General features: G+C 40.0%; 1 protein-coding gene across 1 annotated transcript; it reads right to left on the reverse strand.

Moving 5' to 3' along the window:
- Positions 1-1602: 1602 nt before the first annotated feature.
- Positions 1603-19395, reverse strand: LOC146469661 (uncharacterized). Its single transcript, XM_085122973.1, has 11 exons — positions 19365-19395; positions 17695-17842; positions 15498-15623; positions 14604-14662; positions 13212-13473; positions 11701-11888; positions 7274-11236; positions 6214-6347; positions 5071-5237; positions 4114-4316; positions 1603-3701 (listed from the first exon to the last, which is right to left on the reverse strand). The coding sequence occupies exons 1-11, from the start codon at positions 19383-19385 to the stop codon at positions 3672-3674; spliced, it is 5301 nt and encodes a 1766-aa protein (XP_084979099.1). The 5' UTR covers positions 19386-19395; the 3' UTR covers positions 1603-3671.
- Positions 19396-19599: the final 204 nt, after the last annotated feature.

Here is a 19599-nt window from a genome sequence, read left to right on the forward strand (position 1 = left end):
AGTGAATATATGAAAATTCATACATTTGAACTGCGGAAGAAAGAATGAATAAGTGAGTGATCATTCAATTCTTCAATCTTTCTTCCACAGTTGATATCAAACAAGATGCCCCTCTAATGGCATTACACGGAATGCTTAATGTAGCCCCAATTATTCCCCATTGTATGTTTCGCAGATATTTAAAAACTATCCTCCCTTGGCAATTGAAATAGTTGTGTGAATGGTTTTATTCAGATATATTGCGTGATACTTATCGTTGTGTTACTAGGAATCATACCAGAAATAACTATGCAATAACGTCATGACCCCGCTGAACTGGTCTGGCCTCCTCTAGCTCTAATCCTTCGCGTTGATCATTCGATCTGTCTTTTAAAGCGGATTTTCTTTGCTGTGAACTCTCCCAATGTCCGCCGTTTCAACTGTCGAGTACTACCTAGAAGTTATTATTTCGATTTAATGCTTGAAAAGGTTGGTTTTCTCTCTGAAAACGGCAGATCCGGAGTCTTAAATTCAGACATGTGGCCGCCATTGAACGAAAACAACTTTTCCAAATGATGATTTGCTTTGACGTCACACAAGTAGAGATGAGTGGGTCCCCTCCCTCGTGATATACGCGCAGATAATGGAGTTTGATTGGGCCGCTTTTGTTCAAGACAATCAAAACAATAGATCCCTTCTGGGAGAGGGAAGAATTTAATCTAGTTTTAATGAATAAATCAAATGATGATTTGACGTCACACAGAAGTGATGAGTGGGTCCCCTCTCTCGTGATATGTGCCTGAAAAATAGATTTTGATTGGGCCGCTTCTGTTGAAGACAATCAGAACAATATATCCTTACTAGGGGAGGACAGAGTTTAATGCATAAATTAATGTGCACATTTATGACACCGATGAAGAAAAAGATACCCGACCGAAACCTAGACACGTCATGCCCTGCGGGCATTCCGTGTAACAGCTTTCTTAGAACGGTCAATAAGCAAACGCTTTAGTGGAACAAATGAACATGTATTTTCCATAATACACATCAATTTTTAAATTCATCAGATTTACATTACACCTTACTGCGTTTAATGTCTGCGAAATCAGATTTTCAGTTTTCTCGCGATCTTTTTAAGTTGTTAACCCTTTAAGCCCCGATAGTGCCATATGGCACAAGATGCAATTACATGCTCAATATTTAGTCAATTTGCGTGAAATTTGCACAACTAAAAGATCTTGGAAAGATCTGCACATGGAAGGCATAATGTCATGCCCCCCTCCTAAACAAGACTTGATTTACCACCCCTGCAACTTTTGGAACTTTTTATCTTTGTACTTTTTAGGCCAAGTTAATATCTGACAACAACCAATGCACTGAGAGCTGCAAATTAAGCTATAGTTTAGGTACATACCCAATCTGTACAAGGAACAGGAAAATTGTAAACGTTTTTATTTTTGCATTTTGGGTACTTGTCAATTCAATCTGTGACCTCGTCCATTTCTTTTGGCGTGATTTATGGCATACCCCAGAAAATACCTTTCAAAAGGTATATCACATGTGGTCTCCTGGTTCATGGTTACCGATTTAGAAAAACTTGGCATTTCCCTCGGGGCTTAAAGGGTTAACAAAAAGTGAAGGGAAGGCCAGAACCTCATGCATGTGTACAGCCCAATGGATGGAGTGGCAGACATGGACAGCCTTGTCTGTCCTTGTTAAGAATCATCAGTCTGGCATAACTCCAGAGTCGTACCCAGTCCCTATTTGTTTGTGGGGCGAGAGAAGATTGGATCAGTACACGAGTGGATTGAGGTGCGAGGGATGTCAAGGGAAGGAACCCATGACACTCCGCGCGCTTCAATTCATTCTCGTATTCAATCTTCCACCGCCTCTCAAACAAATAAATAGCGATTGAGGACGAATCTGGCTTGGCCCCATTCGTTGAACGAGTATCGAGACCCGACCCGTGTTACAGTCCTTTGCTCCTCCTTTACGTTTTGTCACGATCTTTTTGGAATCGGTTATTCAAAGCCATGAAACTTTAAATAACAATCTGACGTGCAATTTCTCGTATTCTTTCTTTTTTAATGATACAATTATCGTTTCATAGAAACTTAAATTACCTTTGATAGTTGTACTTTCCCTTTTCGTTGATAAATTTTGCGTTGAAGGTCAACGACCGCATTATTCGCTAAAAATAATCTTAATACTATATAGTTATTACTTGATAATATCTTAATAATATTTATGATTATTTTCACTTTTTCCGAAAGACCCAGCTACGGATTTGTTGTTCAGTGTTAAACATCTTATAAACCTTAATTTTCTTTTTATTTCTTAAAGAATAAATAACCTAAATGTCTTTATTTTCCCCGGGGTTTCACCATTTTGTTCCTTCCGCGCACCGTGATTGGTTCGAAATGACTAAACCAGAGAAAAGGAAACCACGGCGAGGCAAATTTTCGCTTTCACTTCCACGGCGAAGCCACTGAACAGAACTTTCCTGTGGTGCTGTTTATTATGTTGTACATGGTGGTTTTAACTTTTGAGTCTGGATGAAATCCTAAAGTGTGACCATTCCAATGAAAGCTACTGAGCAGTACTTTCCTGTGGTGCTGTTCATTATGCTGTACAAGGTGTTTCTAACTTTTTAGTCTGTGGATGAAATCCTAAAGTGTGACCATTCAAATGAAAGCTACTGAGCAGTACTTTCCTGTGGTGCTGTTTATTATGCCGTACAAGGTGGTTCCAACTTTGGATGATTGGATGAAATCCTAAAGTGTGACCATTCAAATGAAAGCTACTGAGCAGTACTTTCCTGTGGTGCTGTTTATTATGCTGTACAAGGTGGTTCTATCTTTTGAGTCTATGGATGAAATCCTAAAGTGTGACCATTCAAATGAAAGCTACTGAGCAGTACTTTCCTGTGGTGCTGTTTATTATGCTATACAATGTGATTCTAACTTTTGAGTCTGTGGATGAAATCCTAAAGTGTGACCATTCAAATGAAAGCTACTGAGCAGTACTTTCCAGCGGTGCTGTTTATTATGCTGTACAAGGTGGTTCTAACTTTTGAGTCTGTGGATGGAATCCTAAAGTGTGACAATTCAAATGAAAGCTAGTGAGCAGCACTTAATGGTGGCGTATGTTTTCCAGTATTTTACAAAATAAAATATCTGTTTTGTCTTAAATTCTTTCCTTAACTTTTAGTCGTGTGAAAGCAATAGTAAAAACGTCATTTATAACTTGGACAAAAACACTTTGCCCTTGCTTTTCCATTACTGTGGATGACCCATCAAAAGTTGGGAAAATTTTACCTGCGAAAATTTTAAAATTTTGTGTAAACCCCACGAAAATAAAATGTGCTAGGATATTATTAAAATCTATAAATATCTTCTGAATTTGTCCTTGAATTTATCTTTGTCCTTTCCTACTTGTAGTCTATAAATACTATGGCTGGAAACTAAAGCTCGGTAATTGTTGTGAAACCTGCTCAGTTAACATGTAATCGCTACGATCGTTATAAACGTCTTCGAGGAAAACGATTAAAATGTTGTGGAATCATGATATACAGTGTTCAACGTAATCTTTGCAACACATCTTTTGCAATATGAAGAAACCATTAAGGAGGACCTGGCGTTGTGATGGAATCGATCTACCAGATTGTTTTTTGCCCTTCCACGTGTGGTTGACTAGACCTCAGGTGAAATCCTGGTGTGCGACTGTAACGAAGAAAAATAGGTTAAGTTTTTTTTAACAATATGTTACAATACTTTCACAATGAATAAGTGAATGATCATCGCAGTTATATACGCAAAAAGAAAGCCTGGAAAAAAATACAGGCAAACCAAAGAAAACAGAGTTTTGTTATCATGTAAACGTTGCATTTCCATGTTGATCAAACTCGGTTGGACCGGTCTAGGTAACAGGAAAAGAATGTGTAGGCCAAAGAGTGGCTCGTTCAAAGCCGGAGTCAATGGTGACGGAAATCCTACACAATGAAAGTGCTCACTCCAAACGACGTGGGTGGATGGGTAGGTATGTAGTTAGGTTAGTAGGTGAGTGAACGGGTGGGTACGTATTTAGGTAGGTAGTTCGGTAGGTGGGTGGGTGGGTAGGTAAGTAGTCACTTACCCCAAGCAAATTTCTTGGTATGTACCCAGTCTCCCCTTCTTTGTTTTCAGCCCACCACCATTCTTTCTCGGTCGCATCTCCTCGTTTCAAAACCTTTATTTCCTCACCGCTCTCGAAACTTAACTCGTCTTGCTCGATGGCAGAGTACGAATACAGCGCGTAAACACGACCTTCGTTAGCAAGCCCGAAGTTTTGCTGTACCTCTGAAATAAAAAGGGAAGTTCCTTTTTCATTAGATAAGTAGATCGGCCGAAGAAAACGAGACAAAAAAGCAACTAACTTAATCGGGGACTGAGCACTTTATTTTATTCATTTTATTGTATCAGCTCTATTGGACACATCAAGATAAATACAAGGAACAAAACAGAAATACAAGAAACAAAATGAGTGGTCCAAAGGGTATTGTGCAAAACGGGACAACGAGACCCATGCGAGGCGCAACCGCTTAAACATCATTAAAACATGTAACATGTAACGTGGAGTGGAGAAGGAGGAAGGGGGAGAGGGGAGAGGGAAGAGGGGAGAAGGAGAGGGGGAGGGGAAAGGGGGCGGGGGGGGGGTAGGAGGAGGGATGGATCACCGACGATCTGATGGTCACTGAAAAACCTCCAGTAATGAAAAAAGAAGTAAAACCACTTTTCTTGTCTTGTCTTTTTTTCTTTGGTGGAGGTATCATCCAAGAACAGTAGACCTTCACCTTTGAAAAGCTGTATTTTCACTGGACCCTGAAAACCTGCAGCTCCATTGTTTTTTTAGGGCTGGGAACATTGTTCAGTTGTTCGTTCTTTTGTCCTCTCGACCAACCATGTGAGACGTCGCAAAACAGTGCAGGTCGCCCCCCCCCCCCCCCCCCCCAAGAAAATGAATTTCAAAGGAGGTAAGTTAAAATAATTTCGAAGGGAAAAATTGCTACCCCACTCCCCCGTATCCCGTAGTTCCAGCACTCTTATCGCCTACCGTTTAGATATCTGGTGCAGTTGAAGTAGCCTGGTTGACCTCTTTCACAGCACTGCAGCGGTGTTTTCTTTTCCAGAGTAGTAACTGCTAAAATACAAGCTCCATGCTCAATCAGGAAGCGTGACAGGTCTGTGGCGTTATTAGCGGCGGCACAATGAAGAGGAGTCCTGGGGAAAAGAAAATCACAGCACTTGGACATTGAGCAACGATAAAATCAAAAAGCTTAGGTTTAAGGTTTTCCAGTACACGGCAAATTTCAATTCATTCCTGGCTTTAAGACAAAGTTATGGTCTTACTCGCTCAGAAGCATTTTAGAAAATCAAGCCAAGGAGACCACAAGCTAGCCTCCCCTCTGCTCGCAGAAGCTCTTTTGGCTCGTCACGCACTCTCTCATCCCAACGAGTCTGCGTCTGCGAGGGAGGCAAGCCACAACGTGGCAATTGAGGGTGGTCACAGCTAGGGTTCTTTTCTTAGATAGAGATGACAAGGTTACACACTATAGATTGGATTAGGGGCAAACAATTGGCGTTTAGCGCGCGAAAGATAAAGCAACATAGAAATCCCCCCAACCTTCATCAATTGAGACTGTAATAAATAGATATTAAGCCCTTTGACTCCCAAGAGTGATCGGTATGTAATTTTTCGTTACACTGTCAATACATTATCAAGAAGACAGTTAATGGGAATAAAGAAAATCATCGACTACTGGGTATTGTCTGATGTAACACCAAATTCTCAGAACTACCATTAAAAGAACGGTATGGCAGTCAGTGAGGAGAATTAACAATAAAAGTCTTGGGAGTGAAAGGAGTTTATAGAGAGACAAATGAAAATAGAGGCCACCTGTAATGGATTCAGTATAACTAGTAGTGATGATGATGATGATGATGATGATGATGATGATGATATGGTGTTGGTGGCAAGTAATGAACCAGCTTCAAAGTCATTCTCTTAGTCCAAAGATTTGGAACCCTTTCTCTGTTTGTGTATTTGCCTCTTTTTTTTTTTCTTTTGCCAGATTTACATGTAGTCTACAAAAATACGACCCGTCCCACTTTCCAAACGTAAATGTTTCTTCAATAAAAATAACCCTCCGGTGTAAATTCGAGTATTAACGTATCAGATAAAAACGTGTTACCGTACCAGCCATGGGAGTCCTGCGAGTTGATATCACAGCCGTATTTCACGAGGAATTTCACCACTTCATCGTGACCTGCGCAGACTGCATTATGAAGCGCTGTGATTCCTTCAGCGTTTGGCTTACTTGGATCGTCCACCTGGGGGGAGAGGAATGGGAGACAATTATTGCCAACTGAACATAGGCACACAAGACGTAGGCAATTGTGACAGCACTGTTTTGAAGATTTTAAACGGCCTGTGTCTTTGGTCATGTTCACACTTGGAGCCCGAGCACTGGTGCCTGGGGACCGGGTACAAAATATAAACGCGTGCACACAAGGAAAAGGTGCTTACTTTAATGTTCAAATACAAGGTTTCACTCGAGCACGTAAACCGTTCCTGAATTCTGAGTTTCATAAAAGGGTGCGTTCACATCATACTCGGGCACCGTCCTTGGGAACCAAGAGTGAACATAGCCTATGAAAGGAGGCCAAATATACTTGAACTTGAACTACAGGATAAGAAGCTACAACTGAAGATTAAAATTGCAGTGAACTTCTTCAGCTTTGCGCCAGCCGGCTGGCGTACGATCATGCTCCGCCACGTTCAGGGAGCCGTTTCTCGAAACTAATTGGACCCGAACGAAAACTATTTTTGTGTTAAATGTTCAACAACGGGATTAATTCTTTTAAATTCATTTCGGAAGCTAAAGTTTTGAAGCCTTTATAACCTAGTGTAGTAAAATGGGTAAGTTTGCCTTCAAAAGTACCATAATTGGTGGCAACAGATTTGAAGTCATCAGGAACTTTCGGCTGGAGAATAACATGAAAGCGCGCGCGAAACCAAGTCACCTGCCGCGCCGAAACGTGACGCTTTTCGTCTGTCTAAGCTCAGAACGAGTTTCCGCGCGACAGACGATTTATGCGTGCATTTGCGTGTTGCCGTTGTTCGACTGTCTCTCAGCGGAAACAGTAGCCTCCCTCGCAGACGCTCTTTTGGCTCGTCACGCAATCTTCCCTCCCCAACGAGGAAAGATTGCGTGACGGGCCAACAGTGACTGATCGTAGTGTGAATGTTTGCTCACCTCATGAACAATTTGTTTAACTAGATCTAGCTCCCCCTCAACCGCCGCGTCCAAAAGAACGGCGTGTGGATCCAGACTCACGCGCTGTGATTTCTTCTTTCTTGTTGCCTTCCGCGTAGACGCTTGACCTACATCGGCGGATTCTTTTAAGGTGTTTATTTCCTTGGATACAACTTGAGTGCCTGATATTTGATTCTGATCTACAATTGATGACGAAGTGTCATCTAAACCGTTTGATATACGTTGTTGAAGACCAGCAGGTCCAACACAGGTATCTCTGTTCACTGCTGATTTCGCATTTTTCTCAGTCGCAGCCATGAGCGAGGAGGTGTTCAATGCACTGGGTGGCTGGTCTGATAAGACATTTTTTGACTGACTGGTAAGTCCGATATCTTTCATATCACCTCCAGTAGACCCTGGCAAGCCTTTACTTTTAATAAACTCCATTGTTTTGACTGTCCTTTCAGACTGGTTTCCCACAGGTACTCTTTCCTCGGGTTTAATCCCGTTTTTATTTGAGCCCAGGCGAACCATATTTTGTAGTCCGCTGTTTTCCCCAGCGGGCGAACCTTTTTCCTCATCCGCAAGACTTTGCGACGATTTAACGCGCCCAGTAGTGAAATCAGTGTTACTATTTGCGGAGGTCCTTGCTGAAGACGGCTCACTTTGTGACAACTCACCGTTGGCTAAAGCGGAGGAGTTTTCATCATTCATTGATGAGAGAGATTCTCGAACAACAAATTGACTTCTATTTGCGTTGTTTTCCGCCAGAGTTGAAACCTGTTTTGGAGATGAAAGTTTTATAACACTTGACGAAAACACATTTGTGTTGGCTCCTGCATACGCACTCTCATTTTTGGTGATACCATGTTCGGCAGTATTTTTATAATTTTCACTCTCAAATTTATCCTCTCTTTCGGAATATATTCCTCTGTTTTCTGAACTTCCGTTTGCGATGTTGATATGACCACTTTCGGTATTGAGGCGATGACTTTCCGAATTTAGCCGACCATTTCCGGAACGTGGTCGAGCACTTCCGAACCGAGTTCCTCCACTTGTTGAACTACTGTCACGGTTAAATTCCTTTCCATCGGCGATTTGCAATATTGCTTTTTGTGATTCGCTAGTACTATCAACTGAAGAATTCAATTCAAGCGTTTCCTTGGGGGAAGAGAAAACTTTCTTCTCTTGAATCGGTTCATGCCTTTGACTCGATAACTGTATATTTACTGATGAAACAACTTGTTTCGCATCCACGCGAGGTGTCTCTCGAGTCCTCACGTGACTCCCTTCCGTTTTCCCTCTTTGCTGATTTGCATTCGTTCCTTCGGAGCCAAGATAAATTTCCTCACCTTTCATGGAGACCTCGTGAAACCTAGTGTCTTTATCAAATCTCTCTTTTCCCTCCGATTCTTTCTCATTTTGATTATTAGCCTCGCAAATGTTTTCCTCTCCCGATTCGTTCGTCGGAGCAGCGACGCGGCTCAAAAAGAATTTTGTTCGTTTGCTCGTCGGAACTGGCGAACGCTTCTCGGGAATGTCCGCTGCCGGCGAAGAGAAAAACGTAGCGGATGGAGTAACTGTGATTTTCGTGAGCGACGACTGGCCACGTACAGATATCGAGTTGGAAATCAATGGTGCAAGTTGGGATCGATTAGCCGAAGAGTTTTCGTTTAGCACTTCCTTAGTTAATTTCTTCGCACGGAATGATATCGGCTTGAAAGTTAAGGGAGCGAGCTGTGATCGCTGGAAAGTTGGTCGGTCAGGAGTCTGTTCATCACGCAGTTTCTTGGCATTATCGGTTTCATCCATAATGCTTCCAGTTCGCTCTTGCTTGTCGTTTTCGTTCAACAGTGCAGAAATAGGCGAGGACTTTGCTACTTCTCCGTTTTCAATAAAACTGCTCATGCTCATAGAATTTTGCGGCGACCTCGACGCTGTAGCTCTCGATTCAGGTTTACCTCTGCTGTCTTCAAACGAGGGATAACTCTTTTGATCTGTTTCTACTAATGACGCTGTTGCGTCTACCGAAGATGCATTGGGTGAGGATGGCAATACGTCCCCATCACGAATAGTACCATTGGTGTTGATATTACGAGCATTCAATTCAGTCTTCCCACTGTTGTGTTCAACTGAGGACTCCACTGTTTTCTGTCGTTGTTCCAATACCTGCTTCGCGTTTGCTGAGCCCGAACTGGGCGAAAATACTGCTTCTCCTCTCCGAATAAGATCTGTGTTAAGTGCAGAAGCATTCGATTCAATTTTCTCTTTATTGAAATTCTCTTCCACTGCAGTCTCGATCGTTCTCCTAGACTCTCCCGCCAAAGCAGTCGTCTCAGACAACTGATCCATCGCATCTCTTTGTGAAAGCGTCTGGTACAATTCGCTGTTGAACGTTGCGTTATGTCGCACTTTTCTATCTTCTAAAACAGTCGGATATTGCAGTCGAGATAACAGCAGTTTTCCCGAAGACTTTACAGTTTTCTCTTCCGCCAAGCTGGTCGCTGTCTTTCCATCGCTGCTACTACTCGTTACGTCGAATCGGTTTGATTTGCCTTCTTTCAAGCTGGGTGCTTTCGCAATAACGTTGCTGCTATTCGTTGTGTCGTATGGCTTCGGTTTCTCGTCGTTCGAGCGGGGAGCTTCGCTTCTACCGTTCCTATTATCCAATGAGCCGAGTGGTTTAGGTTTCGTCCCAGCTCTCGAAAAATCTAACACTGTTGGCCGTGCTATTGAACCAACACTTTCGTACCTTGTTGGGAATGCTTCTGACTTCACACGGCGAGCTATCATTGCTTCATCCTGGGCGCCACTTGCGCTATTTATATTTAAAACGCCAGGAACTGGTTCCTCTAAGTTCGCTCCTGAAGACTGAAGGTTCTTGCCTTTGGAGTTTCCTTCAAAATCTCGCCGAGGTGAAACACTACGATCTGCAATTGTGTTTTGGTATAGCGGTGACTCGTAAGGATATCTAGAGTTGTCAGTTTTGTTGGCCACGCCTGTGACCGCAAAAACTGCGGCTTTTGGAGTGGTGGAGTTTGAAGACGCAGAAGAGAAGGATGATAAAGAAGATGGTGAACTGAGCCCCGAGCCATCGCCGTTATCACTCGGTGTACTTCTTCCCGAATTCAAAGACGACGCTTCAGTTTTCGAATCCGATTCACCCAAGATACGCTTAATTTCCAGCGACTGCGACAATTCAAACGAGCCTTCGTGCAACTTTGCTTTCAGTCCTGTCTTTGAGTTATCACCTTGATCAGATGGTTTCGACTCCAATGACGAATCAACCAAGACCTGCTGATCTCCACTCTTGTCGTTTCTTCTTCTTTCTTCGTGGAACATCTCTGGGATAGGCGATTCACGGGTTTCTATTCCTTCGGGTTCCACACGTTGCGAGAGCTTGGATAAGCCGTTCGAAAACTTTTGATCGGCATCAGTAACTCCTCCAAGAGTTTTCGTCCCATTGGACAATCGATCAAACGCGTTCCAAAACTTTGCATGATCCTTAGCGCCTTCTGCTTCGAAGCGTGACTTCAACGCTGTCACGCGTGACGCCGTTGGAGGTCCAGGGCCCTGAGTGAGATCCTCTGTCGATGACTTATTACTTGTGTGACCATCAGACACTTCCTCTTCAACTTCAAGCAACGTTTCCAACTTCCTAGAGTTTCGGGAACGCGCACGAAACGAACCGGAAGTGACAGCCGCACCACCGTTCGTTCTTTTCCCAAAATTAGCCAGGTTACCGCAGTCCATTTCCAAGACGTCTTGTTCCCCTGTGGGGCTGGGTGCGGAGGATCTGTTCTTGTGATCAATGTGGTTATTCCGCGATTTCTCTTTCCGTATTTGTTCAGTATATTGGTCGATTTGGGCGTCAAGCTCGAAAAGTTCTTTGTGTTTTTCAGCAAGCAGCTGTTTCTGTGACTGAATCTGTACACTCTGCTGATGGTTCAACTCATTCCGTGTCTGAAACAAAGGAGACAAAACAATAAATCAAGGGCAAGTAACAACTCAGAAAAAGTTAACCCTTTCTCCAATCTTGCGCCCATACTTTTCTTATAAAAGGACTGGGGAGACGTTATTAAAATATCAAGAAAATTCACCTTGGTTGATCATATCCTTAATTCTCATGACCTCGGGGGTTCAATAAGAATCGATATTACGAGGAGAAATTTGATGCTGATCACTGTTAGGGCTTAAAGGGAGCCCCCAGACCAAACTCGGCTCGCATTATTCTGTTCGCCCTACATGTATACCGAGATATGTCCAGAAATGCAGGCAATGACGAAAATGGCGAATTTGGCGATATTTCGCCCAAGACCAAAATTCAGGCGAATGAGCTCAAGACAAGGGTAACAACACTTGGAGTCTTGCTCTCAGCCGTAATTCAATTAATTATGAATTACATATATTGTATCAAGCATTCTCACCATCAGTTCTTTTCTGAGTCTTTCAAGTTCCAACTGTTGGTGTGTTTTCTCCTCACCAGGGGAAGAATGCGACAGGCCATGTCTTTGTTTATCAAGTTGTTGAGTCAGACTTTCCACTTTGGCAACTGCAATGGCAAGCTCTTTCTCTTTTTCCATAAACAGAGAACGAATGCTGTCAAGCTCTTCAGCTGTAAAAAGGATCAAACTTTAATAGCACACACTTCAACCTATAAGCTCTGCTTTTTGTGAGATTGACTAAGAAATTTGAGTCAATGGAAACATTGTATTAATCGACGTAAGTCAAAAGTTAATTAAAACAATGTTTACAGGACTCAAATTTTGTTTGACAAACAGATATTGTGTTCCCAAAGCTGTAGTTTTTTCCCTCAAGCAGAATTTTTGTTAAGTATTTGATTACAAGGGACCAAATTTAGTTTAGCAGGGACCACATGGTAGATTTGCTCTCACCCTTTTGTGTGCAGTGTAAAAATAGCTGGGATGAAGTATATAATAGGCAAGTAATGGTCCCTGTGTCCCTGCTCAGTCCCTGTCTCAGTCACATTATTCTTTGATCAGCCTTTAAATAAAGGACCTTCTCAGCCACTTGGAATTCTTTGTTAATTTGTTCTCTGAGAGAACAGAAAATATTAACAGCTGAAAGGGGCCATCAAAGTACAGTAGGTAAACCCTCTGACAGTATCTCCTCTCATATATTCTTAATTTGACTCTGTGTTTTTCAAAAACTTGCCCCAAACCCCTGTTTTAAAGCTTGATTTCACACTAATTTGTAACTGAAGTTTTTCTTTTCAGATTTTAGTACAATAATAGTCTTTGACAACTAGTATGAAAATTTTAAGGACAGTGCCTACTAATACCGAAGTATTTTTGTGCGGTTTATGACTATGCGGGAAAAAGCAGACCTTAGCAAGGCCTACTGGAATCCAAAAAGAAAATTGGGAGTAACCACGCATTTATCACTAAAAAACGCTAAAATATAAAGCAATGTATGGGATTTTTTCCTAAATTGAACCTTAATTATGTCTGAAAAATGCATGGTTACCCCCAATTTTCTTTTGAGATACCGAGAGCATTTGGTAAATTCTGCTTTCTCCGCATAGATTTAAACCGCGCAAAAATATCCCTGTATTAGTAGGCACCACCCATAGGAAACACGAGTATCTCGAGATGTGCAGAACGACTATCTCGAGATGTGCAGAACGACTATGCGCAGTAACAATGGTAGGCACCGTCCTTAATAAAATGACATTCATTCGCTAGAAATACCCAAAATAATTTTGACCCATCCCTGAAACAAGCCAAAAAATGAATGAACATTCTGGGGCCCTTAAAGGGAGAGTCAAATAATGATAATTTTTTTTACTTTTAATAATTGTAGCTTATTTTGTTGTTCCTTAATTTAAGTAAAAGGGTACCTGCGTTTGAGCTTAAATCTTTCTGTGGTATTGTAAGTACTACTTGATCAATAATTAGATATGGTATATTTAACATACCTAGTGCACTGTTGCTGAGTTTATAAGAATCTACTTGATCCTGTACATGCCGCAGTGCTGTAAGTCGTTCACCCTGCTCATCAGCTTTGGCTGTTAACTGCTTGACATAGGGGTTCAGAGGTTTCTTTGGTGACTTTCGTTTCATTTCCATGAGTTGTATTTGCTTTGCCTTAAGTTCTCTTTCTTTAACTGCAATCTGTTGTTGTTGTCTTGCAGCAAATTCTTTGAGATCATTCCCAGAGACTCTGCTGCCACCTAAAAGCTGCCATAGGAAGAACTGAATTGGAGTCATTTTGGTATTGCATGGTACAAATAATTAGTCTCCCTCGCAGCCGTTTTTGGTGTGGTCACACAACGCTCCTCGTTAGTGGAGATGGAGCGTTGCGTGAAGACACTAAAAATGGCTGCAAGGGAGACTAGGAACAAATGAGCTTGATAACATTTCAAGCTTTAATTGAACTAAAATTTAGACAAACACTGCTTCAGGTAGTTTAAAAAAGAAAAGACTCCTGGGCACTTTATAACCTTGCCTTGCATAGTAACTGTTGTTTTCTTGAGGTCTGCAATTGGAAGTGATGATGTCATATGATGTGCCAGTAATTAGGCCATGATTATCAAATGGTGGCCATCTTGGATCCACCATCTTGGATTACCAGTACTGGATTACCCCAAAACTTCAGAAAAGTGTCGAAATTGAATGAAAAACAATAAAAAACACTTGTCTAATAAGAGGTAAAAACAAAAAAGGATTTTCCGTTTTCTGGAAAAACTGTCTTTCAAAAATTGGTTGCCATGGTCACACTAAAGTCAATGAACATTAACAGACCACATGAAATTTTTTGCAGATAAATTTCTGAAAAAGTACTTAAGTTCCATGGTGTTTGCTTAATATTAAAAAAAAAAAAAACATTATTTTAAAGTTGTAGTGGGCAGAATCCACCCCCCCCCCCCCCCAATCCCCGGTCTAGATAGCTAAGGGTTTAAAATTACACTTACTGGAAAATAATAATTAACAAAGTTAACTTAAAAGGTCAGAAGATGAGATTAAGAGACATGGTTCTTAAAACTCTGATATTCTGAGACTTTGCCTTTATAATCTTTTTTTTTTTTGCAAAACTGAAGATTTTTTAAGGCCACTGTTTCCCAGGTGAACACACTTGCAAGATATGTATGGAAGCTAAGGAATTGATAGCCAAGGGTACTTGTCATGATCCTTAAAACTAAGACTTAAACAAACACTTTTGATAAACGTCTCAAAGAATATTGTCTTGAAACTCATCATTTCAACCAGTGTGACACTAATACAGTAAATGTTCTTCCAGGATCTGATTTGTAAGTTAATATTTGACAGTTGGTAAGATCACGCTTGTCTATAAATAATATACTACTTACCACATCTCTGGAAAGTGGTGATCCCTCTTTGAAGCCATTTACCGGAACTCTTGATGGCCCTGAAAATGGATAAACACATTCAAGAATATCTGAATGCACAGATGTTTACATTTAACCCCTTTATCTCTACTATCAAAGAACAAATTCTCCTATCTCATCCCCATACTTTTCTTATAAAAGTGCCGGGGAGAAGTTATTAAAAATAAGAAAATTCACCTTGGGTGATCACGTGCTTAATTCTCATGACCTTAGAGGTTGATTAAGCATTGATATTACCAGGAGAAATTTGATGCTGATCACTGTTAGGGCTTAAAGGGTTATCCGGGATTCGGTTCGCATGGGTCCTGTATCCCGTTTGCGCTATTCCCATTGGTCTCTTCTTGTATTTTAATCTGTATCTCTGAGCTGTTATTTTGTGCTATGAATGTGTCCACTAAAGCCTTGCATTTTGCATATAGGGTTGCCAACATTTTGTTGAGAATTCGCAATACAGTCAACTCCTGTTATTGTGGACACCCTCAGGACCACAAGTTGGTGTCCTTAGTAGCGAGAGTCAGTAATAGCGGGAATTTATTTCAGTCAAACGTCTGTAATTTATTTTTGCCGGGGATTTAGCTGCTGTCCATATTATAGGGGTGTCCGTAATAGCGAGGTGTCCGCAAGGCGAGAGTTGACTGTATTCACTTCCCTGGGTAGAAAGAGATGACGTGGAACAAAGTTTCTTGCCTTAGAAAACATTTGCAAATGACACAGACCAGAACTAAAACCACCAAAAATTAACCGTCAGTCAGACTACAATGACCTCTGAAGGCATCACCTTCGACAATTTTCCCATGACTGCACAGTCTAGAATAGAAAGAACAAACAACATTGTGCCGAGTAGTTCAATCTTACCATTAACAACTTGTCTGAAAGGTGGTGCTTCCTCCCTGTGACGAAGATAAAACTTAACATCATCCAAGTCACTGCCCCACTCCAATAGAGTACTCAGTATTGATTCGTTATCAGGGACAAGACGCTCTATAGAATAAACAACAACAAAACAGTTATGAAGTTTACAACTGTTACTAATAATAATATTATTTGTGGCACCATTTTTAAATTTCAAATATACATCTGCAACCTAAGAAGTTATTATTTGATAAAAAAACGATATATATATATTAAACATGTTTTACGATACGCAACTTTGCGTTTCCAGTAATTAACATAAAACTTTGCTACCCTGACCTTAAATGTTTTTTAATCAGTGGAAAGCAGTACTCAGGTCACAGTTATGAAATTAATTCATTCTGATATGTCCACTGTTTTGGCTTATCGTGTTAACAGGCAATTTGTATTAGCAGAGTATCCATAGGCCTACATCTATGTCACTCTATATCTATGCGCTTCTCAGCACTTGGGAAATCCCATTGACTTCTGGCTGTTGTACATGCACCAATGTTGTAGACTCATTAACTCAAAAGCCTTTCAGAGAATCACGCCAAGCCAGCCACATGCTGACACTGAGGGTGGTCACAGCCCAGGTTCGTTATGTCCTCAATAGTTATTTTATGTCCCCATATTGGACACGGACCGCCATTTCTATGTGGTCATCTGAGACACATGAAGGTCTAACCATTTGCAGCTGTTAAAGCAAAGGCAGCACCTTCTCAGTTATTTTAAGACCCTCAGGGGTTGGTCCGGCCAGGGTTTGAACCTTCAATGTCCTGCCCTGATCAGCAGCCTGGTGCTCTACCAACTGAGCTTAAACCGCACAGCAGTCAGTTTAAGCATACTTTTTCACTGTATCTACAGACTATTCTCCTGTTAAATCACCTGGCCCCAGTTGTTCAAAGAACGTATAACTTTATCTAGTGGATAAGTCGCTATCCAGTGGATAAAATGTATTAGTTGGAGTACATTATTGTATCTGCTGGGTAGGGATTTATTCACTGGATAGAGTTAATATATCCACTCTTAGAACCACAGGGTCCTTGACAACATTAGTCCTGACAAGAATGGTTGTTGAAGTTGACTGCAATTTTGACAACCTGAGACTGAGGGTCATCTTAAGTTTATAGTGCATTATCAATGGATTGCACTCGTCATCTGATTGGTTGATAAGGATGTGATGATCACATTAACTGATTAATTACAAATTAAATTGGAAATTAGAACTTACAAATTATTATAACAATTGGCCTAAAAGGTGACAAACTGGTTCACTTATAATAAAAAGACAACGGGGTTAATTAAAACTGTGGGGCTGCATTGGTAGGGAAGTGAAAATAAATATAAAAAGAAAAAATTATTTTGGTTTTATCAAGTGAGTTGAATTAGGAACAGTGTAATTTGGCCACCACAAAGAGATTCGAGATTCTTAAAGAGATTCTCTTCTCTAATAATAGGTTTATGTCTTAATGAAATACGTGAGTTAAGCCTATAAAAGTAAACAATACAATATCATGCAGTCTTGGCTGGATGTTGCCTGTATGCTTATTGCATGAAATTCTGTAAATTCATGCATTGTCCATACAATATAAAAATGTTCTTATATTGTTCTATCAGTTTTAATTGAATCTAGTTATGGCATAAACACAGTAATAAATTAACCAAATTAATATTAAAAGATCCTACCAAAGTTGTAACAGTATGTAAATTTTAACTCACATGAACTTTAATCTACATTTTTTTATTATTTAAAGAAAATCATTGAGTTGAATCATAACATTCCAATTTTCAACAAGAAGAGGTCCTGAGCCATTATTTTAGCAATGTTTTCAAAAGAGATTATACATGTAATGGTTCATGTATGGTTGACATTTATCAATCTGCTTAATAAACCCAAGTCATAGAGACAATGCAGGATTTAAAGAGGTCACTAACTAAAGGTCTCCTTAAATCTTCCTCACTTTTTGACCTAGGAACCCACTAGTTTGGAGAACTGAAAGTGCAATAAAAATGGTAGTTTCTATTCTTAATTAACCTACATTTACATGTACCAGGAGCATTGCCTAGAGTTTTTCTACTTTACATAAGCATTTCACAGAGATTGCAAAAGATCTTGTCAGTTCAAAGACATTATAAGTTAAGATGTGTGTTTACTCACCGCATCCCTGCCATACTTCAAGGAGAAAGCAATCTGTTGCATGGATCTGTCTCTGTAATCTGTGAACTATATCACTGCACTGTGTTGCTGGTGAAACAAATATCTCAGCTGCTCTCTTTCCTTCATCTAGATAAACTTTGAACCTCATCTGAGAAATAAAAACACAGCATGATAAGAAGACAAGCATGCATGGAATGTAAATCTTTAAATCCTATCAATGTGGAGTTTGTCTACCAAAACGAAAGTTCACATTTTATAAGGAAATTGTCATACCGTTTCCTGTATGAAAATCACAAACCATTTTCAAGTGAGTTTAACTTAATTGTTTTGAGGTAATATATTACATGTCAGGTTACCTATTACATTAAAATGGCCTGCTGTGTGGAAAATTATGCAAAATACAACACAAAAGCTAGGACAAATCAAAACAAAATTGTCACACATTTAGAACAATTGAAATTAATTGAGTGCTTAATAAAAAAAAATTATTCAATTTTCAAACATAGCAGCAGCTGTTAGTAGCAATTATATTTTGCTGGATCTACCATGACTAAATGCCAAAGAGAACCCACCAGATATCTTTCTTTTATAGAAATATCATCTGTACGTTTGTTGTTATAAAATATTTATGATTCAAAAACATCAACCTGCCCTACATATATTTATTTAAATATGTATGCAATTACTACACGTTCAATTACGAAATTAATGCATGAATGATAGAAAACTAATTCTTAGCAAATTAGAGACATCATAACAAATTTTATGAAACATTACCTGGTAAAGAACTGTCTCAAAAAAATTAAGGCTTGTGTATATCATTCTTTGCGTGCTTTGAAAAACCACTCAATACTATTTCACTGGTTGGGAATATCTTGCAAACACGGCGTACTAACCAATACTTGCATCAGCATAAGATATACCGTTGAAAAGAAAATATTGGACTTGTGATCTTAGCAAAAGAATTGAGGCTTTATATAGATATAAGCTATTTAAAATTTTTCTTGAAATATCAGACCGCACATCCACATTATGCGTCATTTTAAAGCTGCGTGCAAACAGAACGTGCAGATTTTCAAATCCCTCCATAAGCTTGTATTAAATATGCATGTATACACTGGCTAAGCTTACAATAATTTAATTTTCTTGTAAACTGTCGAATCAAAGCATTAAAATTTTTGATGTACAGTCATTATCACATAATTTTTTTCACCTTATTATATTATATATATTATTTTCGCACGTCTTAATTCCCTCTCGACAGGGGAATTCACACATCGATATGAAAACGTCTCCGAGACATGTGTCATTTCGCAGCAGGTATAAAATTTTCAACCTTTGTTTTCCCTCTTGGGACATCAACGCAATTTTCAACTGTGTTATTATTGAGTTCGATCCTCAATGCATTAGCTGTAAGCGGCAACGATCACAAAGAAACGCTTTTTATGCGTCTACTCAGCCATATCGTCAACAAAAGATTCACAAACAATGTTATTTTTGCCCCCTATTCATGGCTGTGATTTCCTATTTTTAGTCAACAGTAAAACCGCGTTAACTATCTCGATCAAAAGAGGTATTGATTTACGTGACACTGCTATGCACAGAGGATTAAAATAGGTTCTGACTAAAACAAAACCAGCAACAAATACTGCACTTGAGATCCTACTCACTCTGCCTTCCGCTCCCGCCATCTTGTTTACAATCCACAGTGCACTGCGAGCACCCTTTACAAAACATTTACTCTACGGGTAGGGGAGAGGAAACAGTTTTCTTTCAATACGTTGGGCTGAGTTTTAACTTGTTTTTGCAAATAAATTGTAGTAATATCATAAATTTTAGAAATAAGAATAAGCGTTGAAGTTAAGATTGCCAATATTTGTCTTTCTAGCAAGAATTACCTTTTGT

The sequence above is a fragment of the Pavona decussata genome, unplaced genomic scaffold, assembly GCF_977016875.1.
Source record: "Pavona decussata unplaced genomic scaffold, jaPavDecu1.1 SCAFFOLD_120, whole genome shotgun sequence".
NCBI classification, from domain to species: domain Eukaryota; kingdom Metazoa; phylum Cnidaria; class Anthozoa; order Scleractinia; family Agariciidae; genus Pavona; species Pavona decussata.

Coding starts and splice junctions, on each gene's coding strand:
- LOC146469661 (XM_085122973.1), bottom strand. CDS start 19,385: ATGGCGGGAGCGGAAGGCAGA. Junction 17,843..19,364: donor TGGCGGGAGCGGAAGGCAGA/GTGAGTAGGATC, acceptor TTTATTTCTCAG/ATGAGGTTCAAAGTTTATCT. Junction 4,317..5,070: donor CTGCACCAGATATCTAAACG/GTAGGCGATAAG, acceptor TTTTTATTTCAG/AGGTACAGCAAAACTTCGGG.